The sequence below is a fragment of the Eptatretus burgeri genome, chromosome 8, assembly GCF_056783735.1.
Source record: "Eptatretus burgeri isolate ZD-2024b chromosome 8, Ebu_testis_v1, whole genome shotgun sequence".
In the NCBI taxonomy this organism is placed as follows: Eukaryota; Metazoa; Chordata; class Myxini; order Myxiniformes; family Myxinidae; genus Eptatretus; species Eptatretus burgeri.
In genome coordinates, this window is record NC_140968.1 from 107,446,046 (window position 1) to 107,468,692 (window position 22,647).

Below are 22,647 nucleotides of genomic sequence, written 5' to 3' on the forward strand. Positions count from 1 at the left end.
GGAACTGCCGTGTCGGTGCAACAGTTTGACGGCCAGTCCAAATATTGTCTGATTTCTGGTTCCTGAAACGTGACTCTGAATTGACTGGCTCGGGCTCAGAGATTTCTTGGTCACTTTACCACCGGAGACCAGGTCTGAAACCAACTTCAACAAACTTGGGCTGGTTGCCTTGATTGTGTTGGCCTGTGTAAACTCTGATAGGTCATAATTGGCACTGCTGTACTTGACCGACCGTGCCTCATGCTTGATCTTCCTCACCACGGAAGCAATGCTCCTCTCATCCGTATCATCTACCTTAACTATCTTGAGATTTTTAGCAACGGACTCACGGAAACCAACAATGGCAGCACAGCCATCGACCCGAACAACGATAACATCCTTACTCATGCAGTCAGTCAACTTGCTTAACATGTCATGTCGAGCGAGCTTGCCACCTCAATCCGAGTACAGGGAATGCAGTTCAACACTATTCCATATTCTGGACCTGTCTCGGTTCATGTACTCAATGACTTCCTTCAGAGCATTTTCATCTGCACTACCAGTTGGCAAATCGGCATATGTGGGGACTTTTGTGAAACTGTTACAGCAGCGGACGTGGTACTTGCACTCAGCAGAAGGTAGATCAGAAACAAAAGCAAGGTGCAACTTGACCCTTCTCGCGACATCATCATTATGCTGCTCAGCAACATCAAGGAGCATATCTTTCATAGTTGGGAGTGGGTTACGTTCTGTGTCAAAATGTTCTTTGGTCATACACTCACGAACGCGGTCCCATCTTTCTGGGTGTCTATCATCAATGGGAAAACATTCCTCACTACAGAACATACAGTCACGTTTGTATTCAAACACACCTTTATCAGCTACCTTTGTATGAGGCCTTGTAGTTGTCCTTACACCCTCATCTTCAGCCTTTCTTTTCTGTGACTTTCTCACTCTCTCGATTTTCTCTTTTGATGTATAAGTACAGTAGCAACCTTTGTGGCAGGCTATGCTTGCCGCATCTCCACCAACATCAATAATGTTCTTTAGCTTAGCCTGCAGGTCCCCATCTCCATGGGATTTGGCGCACGAGATGAGCTTCTTGATCCCGATCTCAGTGAATTTCGTTTCTTCTCCATGACACACTGGGAGAAGACACCTTGAGTCAGCCATCATACGTTTCTCTGAAAAGAAGAAGAGGTGAGATTAGAATCAATGGGATCGTTCATCAACTATCGAGTAGGAGTGATCTGCAGTTGATGCAGGGGTCAAAACGTTTTAAACCCCTCAATAGTCCAAAAATAACATTGAACTTGACCTTTGACCCTGAATTTGACCCCCGAACCACACAACTGACCTCAGAAATCGATTCCTCACCTTGAAATTATACGGAAAAAAATATATCACACGTGATTGTAGGTTGATTGGTTGAAAAGTTATTTTCCACCTCCGTCCGCGGTGGCCATCTTGGATTTATACAAATTATCGGATTCCCCAAGGTTGCCACTCCGGCAACCAAGCTAAATTTTTTCTATAGACCCATGCGAGTACGAAACCATCAAAAAACAATACATTTCTCGCAACAACAAGGTACTCAACCTGGCAACTGGACTACAGGAGAGCCATTTGTCTGTGTGTGTGTGTGTCTGATTGCTTGTCTGTGTTGACATTTTTCTCAGAGATGGCTGAACAGATCTTCGTCAAACATTCAGAGGTTCGTCAGTGAGTGCCTGGGAGCGTTTTGGGCAACAAAAATATTTTTTTCGATAATTTTGAAAAAACAAAGTTCTTTTTTTTATTTTTCATTGCTGAACAGTATCAACGCCTTCTTGATTAATGAGTTATATTCAAGTACACATACGTATAAATAAATACAAAACAATTACCAGACATTTAAACAATTACCAAACCTTGTCCGGAAGCGGTCAGTCAGCGGTACATCTTCTCCGACCTGAATGGCACCATGTTTATAGATCAGGGTCAAATTTAACCCAGAAACATGAGCGGGACATTCACCAGCATCCATTTAACAAATAACGTCAAATTCCACTTACAAGGTTCCACTTTTACAATGCCTCGAGCCAATAATCTACAGGGTGTTTTTAAAGTCTCGTTACCCCCTCCGCAGAACTTGATAAATGAAAATAATGAATCCACAAGAGGTATAAAAGGTAAACTATGAATATACGAAACATTTATTGTCATTAAAACCAAAGTACGAACATTAACAGGAATATTTTTTTAAATATATTTTTATAATATATTTTTATAATATATATATATATATATATATATATATATATATATATATATACATATACATTTATATATAAACATACATATATTCTTGCGTCTCGGGGGTCAAGCCTTCTACGAGAGTGGAAATCCCCGGTTTCTCTCAAACTCACCCGGACCTGAGGCCATCGGGAGTGAATAACTTCACCCCACGGTGAGTTGTGACGCAACTCTGATGCAAATACGAAGGCTAATCGAGCGACCATGAGTCACAGTGTCCGTCTGTCTAACAACCGTTTGACTGGGAGTCCCGTGGCCTCCCGACCGAAGAATGCACCTTCGGCAAATGTGCGACTTTCCTTATCTGGTGACCTTGAATGCGGCCGAGCTGTACCGCTAGCACATGCTGGACCTTGCAAACTGAACCGTCGGGAATCTCAACCTCTCAAGCTATCTACGTGTGGACAGTGCTAGACCAATGGTGGAAAAGACGGACATGGACAGATCGGATATAGATTCAACAAGAACAGGTTTATTTACACAAGTGAGGAGCAGGAAAAATCAGGGGGGGGGGAGGGGGAACGTTAGGACTTTAATGGCATCGGGAGAAATGAGGGTTAAGTAATTTGTACAGCAATGAGATGAGAGAAAGAGAAAAGAGACATAGAGCAAACTTAACAAGCGCCTTCCCTGCCACTAATACAGTACACGGGCCCAAGCATTCTCAACCACTATTCAACGCTGAGGGAGAGAAGTGGGAAGAAAGACTGTGAGGTGTCCAGGGTGCATGGAGAAAACTGACGTGTGTGTGTGTGTGTGTGTGTGTGTGTGTGTGTGTGTGTGTGTGTGTGTGTGTGTGTGTGTGTGTGTGTGTGTGTGTGTCTAATTTGAGTGTATTGCGAGTGTATTTGAAAAGGGAAACTGAGAAAGGTGCAGCAGAAAAGAGGTGTAAGGGGATAGCCTAAGTGTGAGATCCTACCATATGTGTCTGTAGTGTAGCTTGGTTTCGGTCCTATTAATCGGCTTGGCTCTACCCGCCGCCTCACAGCCTCAGCTCCTCGCTCATGATGACAGTTCGTGATGTAAAAACCAAAGGAGCGAAAGTGCAAACCAGCAGCATGACCTCAGGGGACAGTGTCTGGCATCCGTTGACTTTGTTGTCTCAGGGTGTCCGCAAATGACCGTTGAAGGAGTCAGGCAAATAAAACGACGTCGGAAGAACCCGAAGGCATAAATGACCATTGAAAAGAGCCAAAATGGCCATTGAAAGACAGGTGTGAACGACGGCTGCAAAAGAGCCTCCACAAATGTTAAAAGAGCCCAATTGACCATTGAAAGACAGCAATAAACGACCATTGAAAGACAGGTGTAAATGACCATTGCAAAAGAGCCTCCACAAACATTGAAAGAGCACCAACAACAGTTGAAAAACAGGTGTAAACGTTTGCGGCTCTTTCAAGCCAATCTGTGCAAAGGCCCCGCCCAACGATACACACATTCTCGAAACTTCTAGGTCAGCCATATAAAATCGTGAACCCCAGAGCTTTTGCTTGTGGCTCCTTCCAACGGTCGTTGGACGCTGTCTTTTGCATCAGTCGCTCTTGGCTCCTTTCAACGGTCATTGGAGGCTTTCTTTTGCAATGGTAATTTGCGGCTCTTTCAAACCGGGAATGTGTGCATCATTGGGCGGGGCCTTTGCACAGATTGGCGTACCTCCTCTCTAGCCCCGCCCATTCGAGTTTCTGCAGTGAGTCCTTTCACTTGGGGCTTCTGGCTGTCGTAAGAGTCGGACCTCACTTGCCACTGCTTAAGGGGAGCACGCATTCGGCTGGTTTGAGGTGCACAAGAACGACTATTGGGAAACGAATGGAGCCAATTTCTCTCAGGTCAATGCAGACCAGGTACGCTCACAGATCTGGATTTTGCAGATGACATACCCCTGCTCTCTGACCAGATGGAGGAAGCACAGCAGCTACTGACAAGAGTGGAAACTGATTGCAATAAAGTTGGACTTCACCTAAATGCTACAAAGACACAGTAAATGGCATTCAACCGTGCCGAAGGTACTCTCAAGACCGTAAAGAATGACACCAAGAAAGTCTTAGACTTAAAGTACTTCGGATCAAGAATGATGAGTTCGGAGAAGGACATAAAGGTATGGAAGGTGCTGGTATGGAGGGCTATGAATGACATAAAGATCTGGAAGTCAAATCTGACAAGATGGCTCAAAAAGAGGATCTTCATAGCTGCCCTCGAGTTCATTCTCATGTACGGATGCGAGATGTGGACACTCACCAAGACCATGCTAAAGTCATTATATGGTTGCTATACACGAATGTTCCTGATGGCTCTTGACATCACTTGGCAACAGCAAATGACGAACGTCGAGCTCGATGACGACCTACTGATGCTCATCACGAAAATCAAGGCGAGAAGACTGCAACTAGCGGGGCACTGTTTACGCCACCCCGAAGTTACCTGCCAGCCCAGTCATCACATGGGAGCCCAAGCACGGGAGGATGAACCCTAGGCGCCCTCCCAAGACTATGGTCAACACGTCCCTAGAAGACAGTGGCGTGGCTAATGTAGATGAACTGAACACACTGATGAGGCATAGGGAGGAGTGGAGAGTCCATCATCGTGCTGATGCTGGCCCTTTAGGCCTGAGTCACAGTAGTAGTAGTAGTAGTAGTAGTAGTAGTAGTAGTAGTAGTAGTAGTAGTAGTAGTAGAAACACCCATTTCTGACAGGTGTATAAAATCAAGCGCACAGTCATGCAATCTCAATAGACAAACATTGACAGGAGAATGGGCCGTACTGAAGAGCTCAGTGACTTTCATCGTGGCACCGTCATAGGATGTCACCTTTCCAACAAGTAAGTTCATCAAATTTCTGCCCTGCTAGAGCTGCTCTGGTCACTTGTAGGTGCTGTTATTGTGAAGTGGAAACATCTAGGAGTAACAACATCTCAGTCGGGAAGTGGTAGGCCACACAAGCTCACAGAACGGGACCGCCCTGTGTTGAAGCGCATAGTGCGGAAAAGTCATCTGTCGTCGGTTGCAACACTCACTACCGAGTTCCAAACTGCCTCTGGAAGCAACGTCACCACAAACACTGTTCGTCTCGAGCTTCATGAAATGGATTTCCATTGCCGAGCAGTCGCAGACAAGCGTAACATCACCATGTGCAATGCCAAGCATTGGCTGGAGTGGTGTAAAGCTCACCACCATTGGACTCTGGAGGAATGGAAACACATTCTCTGGAATGATGAATCACGCTTCACCATCTGGCAATTCGACGGATGAATCTGGGTTTGGCAGATGCCAGGAGAACGCTACCTGTCCGAATGCATCGTGCCAACTGTAAAGTTTGGTGGAGGAGGAATAATGGTCTGGGGCTGTTTTTTTATGGTTTGGGCTCGTCCCATGGGTTCCAGTGAAGGGAAATCTGAACGCTACAACATGCAATGACATTCCACACGATTCTGTGCTTCCAACTTTGTGGCAACAGTTTGGGGAAGGTCCTTTCCTGTTTCAGCATGACAATGCCCCCCCCCCCCCCCCGTGCACAAAACGAGGTCCATTCAGAAATGGTTTGGTGAGATCGGTGTGGAAGAACTTGACTGGCCTGCACAGAGCCCTGACCTCAACCCCATCAAACACCTTTGGGATGAATTGTAACGCCGACTGTGAGCCACACCTAATCACCCAACATCACTGCCCAGCCTCACTAATGCTTTTGTGGCTGAATGGAAGCAAATCCCCACAGCAATGTTCCAACATCTCGTGGAAAGCCACTTACAATTGGCACAGGTGTCCACTTACAATTGGCCATGTAGTGTGTGTGTGTGTGTGTGTGTGTGTGTGTGTGTGTATGTATGTATGTATGTATGTATGTATGTATGTATGTATATATATATATATATATATATATATATATATATATATATATATATATATATATATATATATATCTATGTATGTTTTTTTTATAAGAAGAAGGCGCTTCCAACCAAAAGTAAAAAAACTAGATCGACTCCGCCAATTTGAGCAAAAAAGCGAGAGCAGACCCGGTCTCAGGAAACGTTTCGCCGGCTTCGCAGCCGAGGCAGCCGGCTTCATCAGGCACAGAAGACCCCGAGCCTTGGCACGTGTCCGGTTTTTATTTCGATACGACCGCTCATTCCCTGTCATGTGATGGTGCTCGAGGTCAAATGGATGACTTTTTGTTATTTTGCAAAAGCTTCAATCACATCATTGAAGGAGTGCTCTGCTACTTTTTTTAACTTACAAGTAATCTGGTGTTGTATGTGTGTGGGTTAACACGTGTGTGCACTTGTTGTTGTTTTCATGTTTCTGGGGCACGAACACTGCTGGTTTTGTGTCGGATAGGGCATGATGAGGTGTTGGTTGTGAGAGTGTTTGGGTTCTCGTTGGGTGTTGTGCACATGTGGATGTGGTGTTTGGGTTTGAGTGTTGTTTGTTGCTCACCTTATCCAGCTGTTTGCACCATCCAGTTTTCGCCATTTCTATCAGAGGTGTGTTGTGTGGGTATATCGACAATCTCCCCAGTTAGACCATCGTCCTGGCTCTTCACGTGCCATGCCTCCTAAATCAACCTGTGTCGTTTGTTCAATGTGGTGTCGAGGACACTGGTCCCATCAAAGTCTAACTTATGTCCAGATTGCAGGCAATGACGTGCTATGGTTAACTGGGTTACCTTTCCAAGCCTAATTGCTCTATTATGTTCATCTCGTCGTTGTTTCAAATTTCTTCCAGTTTCACCAATGTAGACTTGGTCACAATCTTTTCATGATGAAAGGTAAACTACTCCAGATTTATCACCAGTTGGTATTGGGTCGTTTAGTTTTGAGATGACCTTATGGATTGTGCGCAGAGGCTTGTAGGCTACGCCAATCTGTGCACCACGTACTATCGTGCCAATCCTTTCTGAAAGGCCTGGGTAGTATGGCAGTACACAGTGACCAAGTGTGTCTGGCTCCTTCCATTCTGTCCTTTTTGATTCTTCCAAGGTGGGGAGAATCTCCTTGTTCCCATTTTTGAGCAGGACTCCTCTTAACTAATTTGATTTCTTTAATTTCCTCGGCTTTGGAAGATGACAGCGTCCATGCCCGAGCTGCCACTGCGCTTGTAGGAGGTTGGGTTGCAGGAGGAGTTAAAATTCAGTAATCTGGTGTGAGTTGGTTGCCTGTAAACCGGGGTCTTTAGGGGGCCGCCAGGCTTACGGTGAACCTCCACATCCAAAAAGGCCAATTTGTTTTCTTTTTCAATTTCGATTGTGAAGTTCATGTTGGGGATTACCTGGCCAAGTTGTTCCAGTAGGTGGTCTACCATGTTGTGCTGTTCAGACATGATGATTAAGGTTGTGCTGTTCAGGCACATCTCCAGCAATCTCGCAACGTCTTCAGGTGACCTTCATCGATGACAGTGCATACTAACGATAAATATTTAGCACAGCTAGGGGTTCAGTGGTCTCTGCTGTTGTTGCTAATTTGGTGATGGAGGAACTCGAACAAAGGATATTTGAGTCTCATGAGAATTGGCTCCCATGGTACTGGAACAGATATGTAGATGACACATTCGTCATTGTGCATGCAAACATGGCAGACCACCTCCTGGGACAACATGGCCGGCACCATGCCTGCATCAAAATTGTACATACACTGGTACTATTGGAGTACCTGAGGTTTCGATGGTGAGAGATTCTTTCTCCGACACCAAACACCCAACCCAACTGGAGAGGGTCTTATTCCCTACTTTCCCCAAAATATGTTGGAGATATCCAATGGAAATTAATTCACTGGGCTTTACCCTGCAATGTTTTGCAGAACTGTTTCTCTGCCTCTAATTATAACCCTTTTTGTGCATCCATTGAAATGTAACCTCACATATTCCTCGAATATTGACACCTGAAAACCCACTTTAATCTCCTCCAACAAATTTTAAGTGAACTTAATTTTCTGTTTAATCACAATGTTTTTATCCTTAAGCTTAATGGCCCCTCTTCTTTTTAGATAGTAGTTTTAGCAAATTTTATAATGAGTCAAGCGAGTCCAGGAAGGCGAAAATGTCCCGGAAAGCAAAAGTGGAGAACGTAGCTGTTCCCTCTCACGATGTATTACTTACTTTTAAAGTTCTTGTGAGCACTACATTAAAACTTCAACACTGTTTTAATAAAATGAACAATAATTTACCACTTTTTGAGAAAAAATGTGCACTCAGAGATGCCATCTGTAAACTTGAATGCTCCTTTATCATTTTCCTTTCTCACCCACCAAGAATTGTTGACCCCTTTTTTTTTTGCTGTTGTGTTGTGAATTACTGAAATGTATGAATTGCTGACCCTGTGTCCCCCTTTATACTTTTATAATAAAAGGCATAGTCAGTCAGTCTCTCTCTCTCTCTCTCTCTCTCTCTCTCTCTCTCTCTCTCTCTCTCTCTCTCTCTCTCTATCTCTCTCTCTCTCTCTCTCTCTCACTCTCACTCTCACTCTCACTCTCACTCTCACTCTCACTCTCACTCTCACTCTCACTCTCACTCTCACTCTCACTCTCACTCTCACTCTCACTCTCACTCTCACTCTCACTCTCACTCTCACTCTCACTCTCACTCTCACTCTCACTCTCACTCTCACTCTCACTCTCACTCTCTTCTCTCTCCCTCTCTCTTCTCCCTTTTCTCCTCTCTCTCCTCCCTTTCCTTTTCTCTCTTTCATCCTCTCTCTTCTCCCTTTCCTCCAATCCCTTTCCTTTTCTCTCTTTCCTCCTCTCTCTTTCTCTCTTCTCCCTTTCCTCCTCTTTCTTTCCTCTTCTTTCTTTCCTCTTCTTTCTTTCCTCCTCTCTCTTCTTTTCTCTCTTTCCTCCTCTCTTTCTCTCCTTTTCTCTCTTTCCTTCTCTCACGCTCCACCCTCCCTCCATCCTTCACCCATTCCTACTCCACTTGAGAAGTTGAATGAATTCTCCAAATATCTCTCGTTCAAGTCTGATTCTCGAATTGAATGCAAGGTCACACACTTTCCTATAGTGCCTTGATTCCCAAAGGTCAGAACACCGAAGGAAATGAACTGTGGTGATCGAGTTAACTCAATCTCACAATGGCCTACATCAAAAAGATTTTAAAAAATCTTTCATGGTGCTGATATTTAGTATGAGACTTTTGATCAGCATGGCAATGTCTCATCACATAATGGGCCTAGGGGATTGAAAATTTGAGATGTTCTTGCTCAATATTGCTTTTCCAAAAATCCTTTATCGGATTGCTTTCGGTAATATCTAACAGTAATCTCATTCTCCGTTTACATGTCTTTTATACAGAAACTCATGCGGCCTATTTAGATGGTGAGAGCTACTTGGCATATCGCTTTGAGTCGAAGGCAAGGGCAACACACAAGGATGCATTGCTGCTGCGCTTTGTGGCACTCACAGGCTCCGGTGTTCTTGTGCATGGCGAAGGGCGACATGGAGACAAGCTGAGACTCGAACTGATTCGAGGACGTCTCTACCTTCTCATCGGCTTAGGTCAGGGATGCACGTTCGACTGTGGAACCCATTGGAGGCTTCTTGTATTCCCAGTTTATCTTGGCAGTTGATAAGGTGTAGTTAAATGGTGGATGTTTTGGCTGTTCATGGACTACTTAGTGGTTGAAGAGGTTGAGGTGGAACGTGGTTTCGATGAGATGTGCATTTCAAATTTTGCATGATGCAGATGATGTAGTGGAAGAATACATAGAGTGGGAGATGTAAGTATTAATGGTGTTAATGGGTTTCGGGAAATGGGGAGAGTATTGTGTGAAATAAGGTTTTTATAGTGCAATCATTGTGTTTAAATGCTATTTTGTTGTGAAACTGAGACTCAAAATAGATTTGCTACGTGATGATGATCATAACACAAGGTTTCATTTGAGGACTGACTTTGGTTGTCTGATACTCTTCATTGATTGTGATCATAATTTTGAACAGATAATATGTCACATCACCTCTTTGTTACCTTGAGCATTTGAAGTTTGTCCGTAAATTTATGACCCAATGTATATGCAAAGGAATACAACTGATTGTTTGGTTAAAAGGTTTAACTTGTTGAATTGAGACAATGATGAAAATCAGTGCTTGTTTTGTTCATATCAGTCAATTATGTCACAAGTCAGACCAAACTTGACTTTCAATCCTGACAAATCTCACTCTCACTCACCAAAAGGACCATCTGGCAAACCCCCTCTCTACTTTCTGAACAATCCTCTTGAGGAGGTTCAGTTAATCAAACTCCTGGTTCTCACTATCAGCCGTGATCTTTCTTGGGAAACCATATTTTAGTTGGCCTCCAAAGCCAGCCGCCGACTGGATAGCCTCTGTTGTATAAAGGCCCAGTTGCATAAAACATCCTTAAAGGGGAATCCAAATGCTCAGACTACCTCGACGCTAATCTATCCCTTGATACCCTACAAAATAGATATGACGTCTTTTTACGATTTCCAAATGATCAAGTCGAAATCTTCTTCATATTATCCGTGACATCACACCCAAAAGTCGGTCACCAGATCCGTAGCACCTCCCCGGAAGTAGGTCACCATGTTTCTGCACAATTGTTCGCACAGAAGCAAAGACGGGACATTTTTGATTGCAAGTCATTGCAATTTCTGGTAAGCAAACATTGAGTTTTAAGCGACATGTCACTGTCTCGTAGACAGAAAGTAACTGCGTTTGACGTCCCACATGTTTTTTTAAAATGAAACCACTATTTTCTTTCCTCTGCATAATATGAGAATTAATGTAACTTCATTGGGCAGTGTATATTAGACAGCTGCCGCAATCGCTGTGGACAGAACATGCATTACCTCATTTGAGTTGTTATCAAAAAGTTACTTTTTTTCCAAAAAACGGTATCTTCATTAAATGATAGAAGATGCATTGTTCAGTCTTTAAATGCACATGAGGCCTTCAAAACAATCTGAGCTTCGTGGAGAGAAAAAGACAGCGGCGATTTCTGGATGGCTGGAGGGCGTGGCCTGTAGAATGGAATGCTTTTGACCCACAGATAAACAGAAAGACCCACACACACAAACTCAGCTTTATATATTACATTTATAATCGAAGGATTCTTTACAATTATACATCATTTATAATCGAGGGATTCCTAACAACTAAAAACACGATTTATAATCTCGGGATTCTTAACAATTATACACTACTTATAATCTCGGGATTCTAAACAATTATACACGATTTATAATCGAGCGATTCTTAAAAATTATACATTATTTATCATCAAGGGATTCTTAACAATTATACACTATTTATAATTGAGGGATTCTTAACAATTATACACCTTTTATAATTGAGGGATTCTTTACAATTATACACTATTTATTACGGAAGGATTCTTAACCATAATACACGATTTATAATCAAGGGATTCTTAACAATTATGCACTATTTATAATCTTGGGATTCTTAACAATTATACACTATAATCGAGGAATTCTTAACAATTATACACTATTTATAATCGAGGGATTCTTAACAATTATACATTATTTGTCATCGAAGGATTCTTAAAAATTATACACTATTTATAATCCATGGATTCTTAACAATTCTACACTATTTATTATGGAGGGATTCTTCACAATTGTACGCTATTTATAATGATAATGAAGGGATTCTTAACAATTATACACTATTTATAATCGAGAGATTCTTAACAAATATACATCATTTATAATCGAAGGATTCCTTCGATTATAAATCGTGTATTATGGTTAAGAATCCTTCCGTAATATATAATGTATAATTGTTAAGAATCCCTCAATTATAAATAGTGTATCAGTCGCTCTTGTACCAGAGCAATTATACACAATTTATAATCTATTGATTCTTAACAATTATGCACTATAATCGAGGGATTCTTAACAATTATACACTATTCATAACCGAGGGATTCTGAACAATTATACACTACTTATAATCTATGGATTCTTAACAATTATACACTATTTATAATGTATTAATTCTTAAAAAATATTCACTATTTAAAATGGAAGGATTCTTTGCAATTATACACTGTTTATAATTGAGGGATACTTGAAATTATTCACGATTTATGATCTCTTGATTCTCAAAAATTATACACGATTTAAAATCAAAGGATTCATAAAAATTATACACTATTTATAATCGAGGGATTCTTAACAATTATACACTTAATCTGTGGATTCTTAACAATTATACACCATTTATAATCTATCAATTCTTAACAATTATACACGATTTAAAATTTGATTCTCAGCAATTATACACTGTTTATAATTGAGGGATTCTTAACAATTATACATGATTTATGATTGAGGGATTCCCAACAATTGTTCACGATATATAATCGAGGGATTCGTAACAATTATACACAATTTATAATCAAGGGATTCTTAACAATTATACACGATTTATAATCGAAGGATTCTTAACAATTATACACTATTTATAAACGAGTGGTTCTTAACAATGAAACACTCTTTATAATCAATGGATTCTTCACAATTATACACGATTTATAATTTGTGGATTCTTAGCAATTATATGCTATTTATAATCTATGTCCTCTTAACATTTATACACGATTTATCATCGAAGGATTCTTTACAATCATACACTATTTATAATTGATTGATTCTTAAAAATTATACACGATTTAAAATTGAAGGATTCTGAGTAATTATACACTTCATAATTGAGGGATACTTAACAATTATACACGAATTATGATCAATTGATTCTTTAAAATTATACACGATTTAAAATCCAAGCATTCTCAACAATTATACACTATTTATAATGGAGGGATTCTAAACAATTGTACAATCTTACAATAATTCACCATCTGTCCGTCTGTTTGTTCCCAGGTACCGCAAAAAACGGCTGAACCGATCGCAACCATTTTTTGGGTGTGTAATCCTGGGACCCCTTGGAGTAAAATAGGCATAAATATAATAACATAACCCCCTTGATGCCTCCCCAAGGGAACGGGTGCTTCTCGTGGTTATAATCTATGGATTCCTAACAATTATACACCATTTATAATCGAGGGATTCCAAACAATGATACACTATTTATAATGTATCGATTCTTAACAATTATACACTTTTTATAATCTATGGATTCTTAACAATTATACACTCTTTATAATCGAAGGATTCTTCACTATTATACACTATTTATAATCTATTGATTCTTAACAATTTTACATGATGTAAATTTGAAGGATTCTTTACAATTATACACTGTTTATAATTGAGGGATACTTTACAATTATACACAATTTATGAACTATTGATTCTTAAAAATTATACAGGATTTAAAAGCGAAGGATTCTGAGCAATAATACACTATTTATAATCGATTGATTCTTTAAAATTATACACGATTTAAAATTGAAGGATTCTTTGCAATTATACACTTTATAATTGAGGTATACTTCATAATTATACACGATTTATGATCAATTGATTCTTAAAAATTATACTCCATTTAAAATCGAAGGATTCTTCACAATTATACACTATTTATAATCGAGAGATTCCAAACAATAATAAAACCTTACAATAATTCACCATCTGTCCGTCTGTCTCTTCCCAGGTACCACAAAAACGGCTGAACCGATCGCAACCATTTTTTGGGTGTGTAATCCTGGGACTCCTTGGAGTAAAATAGGCATAAATATAATAACATAACCCCGCTGATGCTTCCCCGAGGGAGTGGGTGCTTCTCGTGTTTGTAATCTATGGATTCCTAACAATTATACACCATTTATAATGGAGGGATTCTAAACAATTATACACTTTATAATCTATGGATTCTTAACAATTATACACTTTTTATAATCTATGGATTCTTCACTATTCTTCACTCTTTATAATCGAAGGATTCTTCACTATTATACACTATTTATAATCTGTTGATTCTTAACAATTATACACTATATAAAAATGAAGGATTCTTTGCAATTATACACTGTTTATAATTGAGCCATACTTCACAATTATACACGATTTATGATCTATTGATTCTTAAAAATTATACAGGATTGAAATTCGAAGGATTCTTAGCAATTATACACTATTTATAATCGAGGGATTCTTAACAATTGTACACAATTTATAATGGAGGGATTCTTAACAATTATGCACGATTTATAATCAAGGGATTCTTATCAAGAATGCACTATTTATAATCGAGGAATTCTGAACAATTATGACACGCTCAAAAATCGAGGGTTTCTTTTCAATTATACACTATTTATAATCGACGGATACTTAAAATTAATGCACTATTTATGATCGAAGGATTCTTAACAATTATATCCTATTTATAATCAAAGCATTCTTAGCAATTATATACGATTTATAATCGAGGGATTCTTAACAATTGTCAACCAATTTATAGTTATCGTGTTGTTATTCAAGATAAAAGTGTTTCAGCAAGACGCATCATACAACTGTACCATGTTTTGTGCCTCTTTTGCTTGAGAAGAGCCTCTACTCGAGCTTCAGTCTTTTCCTAAATCCAATTTTATAGATCTCTTTGCCACCATCCTGCTTTTGGATGCCTCTCTCTCTCCCTCTCCCCCTCTCTCCCCCCTCTCTCTCCCTCTCCCCCTCTCTCTCTCCCTCAAAACTGATTAGTTGCCTAGCAGAGCAACGGCTCCGAAGGAAATCCCATCACCAAGGAATCACAGTGTACATTAAGGGGAATCCCTTCTGTAGGATGAGGAAATTTTTGATGCAACCGAGCCAAAGTCCTTCTTGAGTACACCTGAACTCCTATCTACCGACAAGGTCTTCATCCGCAGCTTGATGGAGTACCACTCTATCCTCTGGGCTGGCTTCCCTCCCTGCCTCACATCTTGCTCAGCTTTACACCATGGAAACAAAGGCCTTCAAAATTGTTGAATCCCCCATGATGAAGCTGAGTCTATGGGCTTATCATTTCACCATCACAGGCAGTTCGGTGGTCTCTATCTTCTACCGTCTCCTTTCTGTTCTTACACTCTCTGCTCTTTCTGTGCTTTGTCCCTCCAGGATTTTCAGGCCACACATGGTCCCAATCAACCCTAATCTACCTTGTGAAACTACCTAGTCCCGGATCACTGCTCACCTCCACTCACCTTTATTCCTCTTTTTTCCCACCTGTGGAATCAACTTCCACATGCTCTTCAACCTCATTCTTTCCTCCAGGTCCTTAAGACAGCCGTTCAACACCATCTCAGATCGTCCCCAATCCAAAACCATATTTTTTACCTTCGTCAACCCCACCCAAATCCCTCCTAATTTTCCACTAATTCCTTCTTGGAGTTTCCCACACAAGCCCCACCCACACAAACTCCACCCACACAAGCCCCCCCTTCCCCCTGTGTGCCTCCACCTTTGACCCACCACCCCCCTCATCCCACCCCCACCCTTCCACACACATACGGGGAGGGGAGGGAGAGGGATGAGGGGGGATGGTGGGTTGTTGGGAGAGCGCACCTACCCCCCAACCCAAACCCTAACCGTCCACCAACCCCCACCCCTCCTCCCCTTTACATCTCCTTTATTCTTTTTTTGTAATTCAAAATCATATCATTATAAGGAAAGCTTATCTGAAAAAACCAAAGTAAAAACAATGAACAAAATCTTCTTTCTCTGGAGTCTGACGGATTGTGATTTTTCACCATTTTCTCTTCAAAGAAAGAGGAAGAACCATTAGGGTATAGAAAGATTATATAATGATATTAAAAAACATTAAAAACACAAAAGCATTTACCTCCAGAAGATCGAGTGTCGTATCAGATTCCTCCAGAAGATTAAGTTGTGCGTTTGGTTCATCCAGAAAGGTGTTTAACCTGAATAATAATCATAATAATAATAATAATAATAATAATAATAATAATAATAATAATGAGTCAACACTCGAGAGAGATATCGACAGAGACATAGCGACAGATGGAGAGAGAGACAGAGAGAGACAAAGACAGAGACAAAGACAAAGACAGAGAGCGAGGCAAACATACAAAGACAGAGACAGAAAGAGACAGAGACAGACACAGAGACACACAGACACATACAGAGACACACAGAGAGAGGGACAGAGGGATAATTTCTCACCTTTGACTCGACCCATTCAAGGTCAGAGGACGTGAGAGGACTTCCTTCCAACCAACAATAATGTCATTCAATTCTCTTGTAAACGATTGAATGTCTTTAAGGAAGTCATTCATTTTTTGCCATTCCTTGTGATATTCAAAGGACTCATTTTCCAGATCAGTTATCAACGATGTTCTTATTGGGGACAACTTGTTAGAAAAAAACATACAATAATTTTTGGTTGTATAGTGATTTAATTCTGTATAAAACAACAAATAATGAATTGGTTTAAGGATCTCACCTCTTATCTTATAAAAACTATTGATCTGCAAGGTTGGAGTACTCTTCTAAATACTCCATATTCTGAATAAAACATATTAAGTTCGTGTTTGGCAATACATAGTCTGAGTTGTTTACTCGTCTAGGAAATGTAGAAACAATAGGTTTTTTCAGGTGTGTCTCATAAAGGAAATGACTTGGGGCTTTTGGGGCTTGGTCCGGGTGTGAGGGCTGAAATAGAGATTTTATCTTTTCTTCATTTAAAACTTACTTTTAAATATCTTCTTTTGATTAAAAGTTGTTTTTGCTTGCTTTTAGCTAAACTTTGTTCTGTTAGTGTTCTGATGATTTAAGATATAACCATAAATTATATTTGGAGACATGGGCACAGAATACTTCCTCATTTCCATGGCACGACTGCTCTTAAAGGCACTTCCCAATTTTACAGAACCGAAGGAGGGATAGTGAACTTCCCTTTCTTTCGTGCTTGAAGAGATAAAGTGAATATACTAGATGGAAATGAATGTTATAAGAAAATTAAGTTATTCCCTAAAGTAGAACATAGACAAATATTCGTTGGTTCGCTCTTTGAGTAAAATGAAAATATGAAAGAGGAAGAAGTACTTTAATCAGTCAGTCTCAATTTTACATTTTCTTGTATGGGAGGGGGAGGAAATGAGTCTCAATTTGACATTTGCTTGAATGGGAGGGAAGGGGATAGGTGGGGAGGAAGTGTCTCCTATTTTGAACTTTTGGGGCTTGGGTCAGAAAGTTTTCCCCTTTTCCAAATTCATTTGAATGGGCATCCCAAAAACCCCATTTATCATCTACTACTATCATTAGCCCATATAGGACTTAGTCCGAAAAAGGGGCTTATGGATTTGGTCTCGATTTTCGTGTCCGTCCGTGTGTGCCATGATGGGCAGGCTGGGAGCTGAGTTGGACACACGGGTGATTGGAGGGAGGGAGGGGGTAGGGGTTAAACCAGGAATTGAAACAATACAGGAGTCGGGGTGAAAAAACAATTGGGACACAAACATATAGAAGTTTAAAACAGAGAAAGGTGGAAATAAATACAAGAAATTGTGAGAGCACCATAGTGCAGGAATTAATAGCCATGGCCAGGAAGTTAAGAGGGGGAATTAGAACAGGCCCTGGTGGAGGAGGTTGATGTGCGTGCGGGTGGCAGATGCGTGCAGGGCATGAGTGGTCCGCAGGAGACACAGGTGTGAGAATCCGTGCCGGGATTGTTGGCGGTGAAGTGCGATTCTGCAGTGGAGGCCATGGTGCGAACGGAGAGATGGGCCCCAGTTAATGCAGGTTTCAGTGGATTGTCTGCTGAGGGAGGTGTGCATGCCTCGTTGTGCACAGTGTGCGAGTCTTGCCCACGGGCTGCTCAAACTCACATCTGAGGTCACGGTGCTGGTCCATGCAGTGGAACAGCTTTGCTGGTATGTAAACCATGTGCCTCGGCATGCGATTCGTTGCCATGCCTTGGAGTTGGGGTCGCTCAACCTGCGCATCGTGGCCCGGGCATGAGGGGATGGTGAGCTTGAGGGCATGAGCATCGTGAGTAGCGTGAATGTGGTGCCTGTAAGCGAGGTGTGTAGATTGGACAGAGGTTAGGAAAGAGGAATGTGTATGGGGGAGTCACTAGAGATGGTCGAGTTAGGCATAGAACTGGAGCAGCTCCCCCAGGGATTAGTGAGCATGGCTCTAGCTCGGGTGAGCCAAGTGAGCTGAGGAATGCACAGGGGATGCCTCGTGTGTGAGCATATATGCGAGCACAACTAGGGTTGGATATAAGTGCTTCCTCCGGGTTTGATGGAGAACCCGGAGTATTAAAAATAAACTTCGGTACTTGAGCGCATTTGATGGCCCTCGTCAGCCTTGAAGAAAAGGAGAGGGCCAACAGGCAAATTGGGGTGCAAACTGGATCCCCCAGAGTCTTTCAGGAAAAGAGGGGGACGAAGGAAAACAGTGGTGTTCCCCACGCACATTGGCATAAAGGTGGGGGGCACTGAGACATGAGGGGTGGGCCTGTGGGAGTCCTGAGCGGAGGCTGCAGCAGGTAGCACATGGGTGAAGAGCATGGTTGACCATGCAGATCAGAGAGCATGTGTGGTTCATGCCCAAGTGGGTGTGGCAGCCATGGCTGGGTTCTCCATGCAAAAAATCCCTGAGGCCCAGTGTGGTTCTCCTATCTCTCCACCCTCCCTCCGAACTCTCACCCCAACCCTTTCCCTCCCTCCGAACTCTCACCCCAACCCTTTCCCTCCCTCCGAACTCTCACCCCAACCCTTTCCCTCCCTCCGAACAGTCACCCCAACCCTTTCCCTCCCTCCGAACTCTCACCCCAACCCTTTCCCTCCCTCCGAACTCTCACCCCAACCCTTCCCCTCCCTCCGAACTCTCACTCCAACCCTTCCCCTCCCTTCTCCCACCTTCAACCTTCCTCCTACTCTTCCCACACAGGAATTTTTGCAGAGTGTATATTTGGAGAAGTTAGCTAAATGGTGACCTTTTTTTGACAAATTCTTCTTTCACCCTTGAGAGTTATGTCATTCATTGAGCAGTAAAATTTCCTTTAAATCGATGTATAGGTTGTGTTTGCCGTATTTTCGTTATTTTGAATAATCAGTGATTACCGCATTTGAGAGGTCACGCGACTCCTTCGCCAATCTTACTGATCGTTGCAACGTTTTAACGGTTATTTTTCACATCTGATACCATATTTGACGATCGGAGTTCACCATCTTATCATTTTTATGGGCATCCAGATTGAAATCTAAAAAAATTGGGCTTTTTATAAAGCATTGTATATATGGATCTACCCTCGGAGATGGAGACAGGTGGTGGCTCATGTGTTTACAATGTATGAATTGTGAGAAAATGACCGTTTAAAAGCCCTAGTAAGGTGCGTCCTGGTAAAACATTGTGATCCTCCAAAGGTTTGTTGTGATTAACCTTGGGAGCTCAGAGAGGGAAGGGGAAATCGCATCACTCCAAGCTCCTCATTTGAAAATGACTGCACTATAAAAGTGATGTTGCCAGCGATTCAAGGGATGAAGATCAGGCATTCGATGATGTGAGTGAGGAAAGTGAAAAAATAAACTTCGAGTGCTTTATCATACAGAAACTGTTGTGGCATGTTCCAAATCAAAGCAATATTGAGCAAGCCGAAACAAAAGTGACAGCCACTGTGAGGTGACAGCGAGCTGACCAACATAACATGCCACCATCTTTGGAAGGTTTTTGTTGCTTGCAAAATCAAAAAAATTTCAAGTACCATATATTGTCAGTCAATTTTGTTATTCTGTCTGTTTGTCTATCGCCTATAGATCACAATTCGAAACTGATCATCATGAAACTTCACCAAGTTGTAGAGGTTGTCTCAACTGAGAAGCTTATTGATTTTGAGGTTAAAGGTCACAGGTCATCTTGAGGTCAGATTTCTAAAATCGCCATTCTTCATCCGATTGACTTGAAAATTAAACAGTAATTGCATTGTGCATTCCTGAATTGGGAAACCAACTCTTTTTGAGATCAAAATGTCAAAGGTCCACTCAAGGGTGATATCTAATATCAATTTTCAACTGAAAAATCGTCAGTTTACATCCTATTAACTAGAAAATCAAACAAAGTGCATAGTCCATCACTGAATTGGGAAACCAACTCTTTTTGAGATCAAAAGATCAAAGGACCACTCAAGGGTGAAATCTAATATCAATTTTGAACTGAAAAATCGTCAGTTTACATCCTATTAACTTGGAAAATCAAACAGCAATTGCATTGTCCATCACTGAATCGCGAAAGCAACTAGTTTTGAGGTCAAACGGCAACTCGAGGTCAAACTTCGAAAATCATAAATTTCAATCTGAAAAATAATCAATTTTCACGTGATTGACCTGGGCTTTGATTAAGATTGTCAATTTTAGTTTTCATGAAATGGACAATTTGATGTATCCATGGCAACCTTTGGAGAGCGGTGGATTTTGCAAGTATCGTGCTCTGCACTACGGCTTCTTCTTGTTTGTTTGTTTTGTTAATGATGAGCAACCCATTAATTATCTTCAAAAGGGGTGTTTAAATTTACTAAAATACCCAGTTTTCATTCATGCACTCCATTGGAGTTCCTTTTCAGGGGGAAGTAAGAAGGACGGGAGAGAGGAGGGAGGGAGACTGCAGAAGGAGGTGTGTGTGTGTGTGTGTGTGTGTGTGTGTGTGTGTGTGTGTGTGTGTGTGTGTGTGTGTGTGTGTGTGTGTGTGTGTGTGTGTGTGTGTGTGTGTGTGTGTGTGTGTGTGTGTGTGTGTGTGTGTGTGTGTGTGTGTGTGAGAGAGAGAGAGAGAGAGAGAGAGAGAGAGAGAGAGAGAGAGAGAGAGAGAGAGAGAGAGAGAGAGAGAGAGAGAGAGAGAGAGAGAGAGAGAGAGAGAGAGAGAGAGAGAGAGAGAGAGAGAGAGAGAGAGAGAGATATATATATATATACTGAGGAAGGAGGAGCGAGGAGGAGTAAGACAGTGAGGAAGGAGGGGGAGCGAGGAGATGAGACAGTGAGGAAGGAGGGGGAATGAGAAGGGGTGAGAGAGTGAGGAAGAAGGGGGAGAGAGTGAGGAAGGGGGGATCAAGGAGGGGCTGGAGGGTGAGGAAGGAGTGGGGGGTGAGGAGGGGTGGGGGAAGGGAAGGCACTGTGAGAGGAGGGCAAGGGAAAGCAGTGTGAGAGGAGGGCAAGGGAAGGCAGTGTGAGAGGAGGGCAAGGGAAGGCAGTGTGAGAGGAGGGCAAGGGAAGGTAGTGTGAGAGGAGGGCAAAGGAAGGCAGTGTGAGAGGAAGACAAGGGAAGGCAGTGTGAGAGGAGGGCAAGGGAAGGCAGTGTGAGGTGAGGGGAGGTGAGGGAATAACTACTCTCTGGACATAAGCACTGTCTAGACATGTATGGAGATAACCACCGTCCGCATATGTGTGGACATAACAACCATCTGGAGACGTGCAGAGATAACCACCATCCAGGCAGAACCACTGTCCAGATACATCGGAAGGCAGCTTGAGGGAAGGGCAAGGTAATAGTCCGGTCAGTTAGGGTCAAAATATTTACAGACTGGACAAAAGCACCAAACTTGGCTGGAAGCTAGATTAGAGTCCAGAGATTAATTTTTTTTAAAGGAGACAGCGACGATCGATTCTCTGTTCAGTCCCAAACGGGCCTAAACTTGGCCCAGATCGATGGGCGTGACGCCGGAATATCGGTGTGGAGGAACGCACTAATTTGATGACCCGCCCTAATTATACGGTGCTCCGCGGAGGAACTATGGAACATCAACAATGGCGGCAGTAAGTTGTGCTCTGAATTCATGTCATTCTTTCGCGTTAGAAAATCCATTTTCGCGTTATGACACCAAATATGATTTTACTAGTCCATACATCCGAATACTGTAGTAGAGGCGTGTTGTCCGGCTGTAGTTGTGCAAAACAATGGCGATTTTTACGACGCAAGCCACCCGCCGGAAAATGATTTTCAATGATAGCCCTACATTACATGCACATCTGTTGTCTCACCCACAACAGAGTTATTCCCCCCCCCCAAAAAAAAATGTGACCTTGCAATCTGACTACCCTGCCCTATGGCTGACTATTATTATTATTTATTTAATATAACGTGAAGAAGGTAAATGTATTTTATGAATCCAAAAATATAGGTAGCTTTATGTTTTTATGAACATTTTCATGTATGATGATGATATATGCAGATCTGTTGCCTCACAGCAGAGTTTCCCCCACCCCCAATTTTTTTTTGAAAATGTGACCTTGCAGTCTGACTACCCTGCCCTATTATTGGCTGGCTTTATTGGAATGAAGGCATGGGTGGTTTTGAGGCCTGTACCAGTGTTGTATTATTGCCAGCTCTCATACTGAGCAATAATACCTGTACTAAGTCTTGAGGAATATTCCTTTTTTTAAATTTCTAATATGATTATGGATAACAGGATCAAAATAACATCTCAATGATGTGATAAGACAATGAATGTTG

The 22,647-nt window shown here is 41.8% G+C and overlaps 1 protein-coding gene across 1 annotated transcript in view; it reads left to right on the forward strand.

Annotated features, from left to right (window-relative positions):
• LOC147022502 (contactin-associated protein-like 5) overlaps positions 1–22,647 on the forward strand; it is a 774,700-nt gene that overhangs the window by 322,134 nt on the left and 429,919 nt on the right. Inside the window, exon 5 of the mRNA XM_085893466.1 lies at positions 9,548–9,751. Coding sequence (XP_085749592.1) covers positions 9,548–9,751 — 204 coding nt within the window. The remainder of the gene's footprint in view (positions 1–9,547; positions 9,752–22,647) is intronic.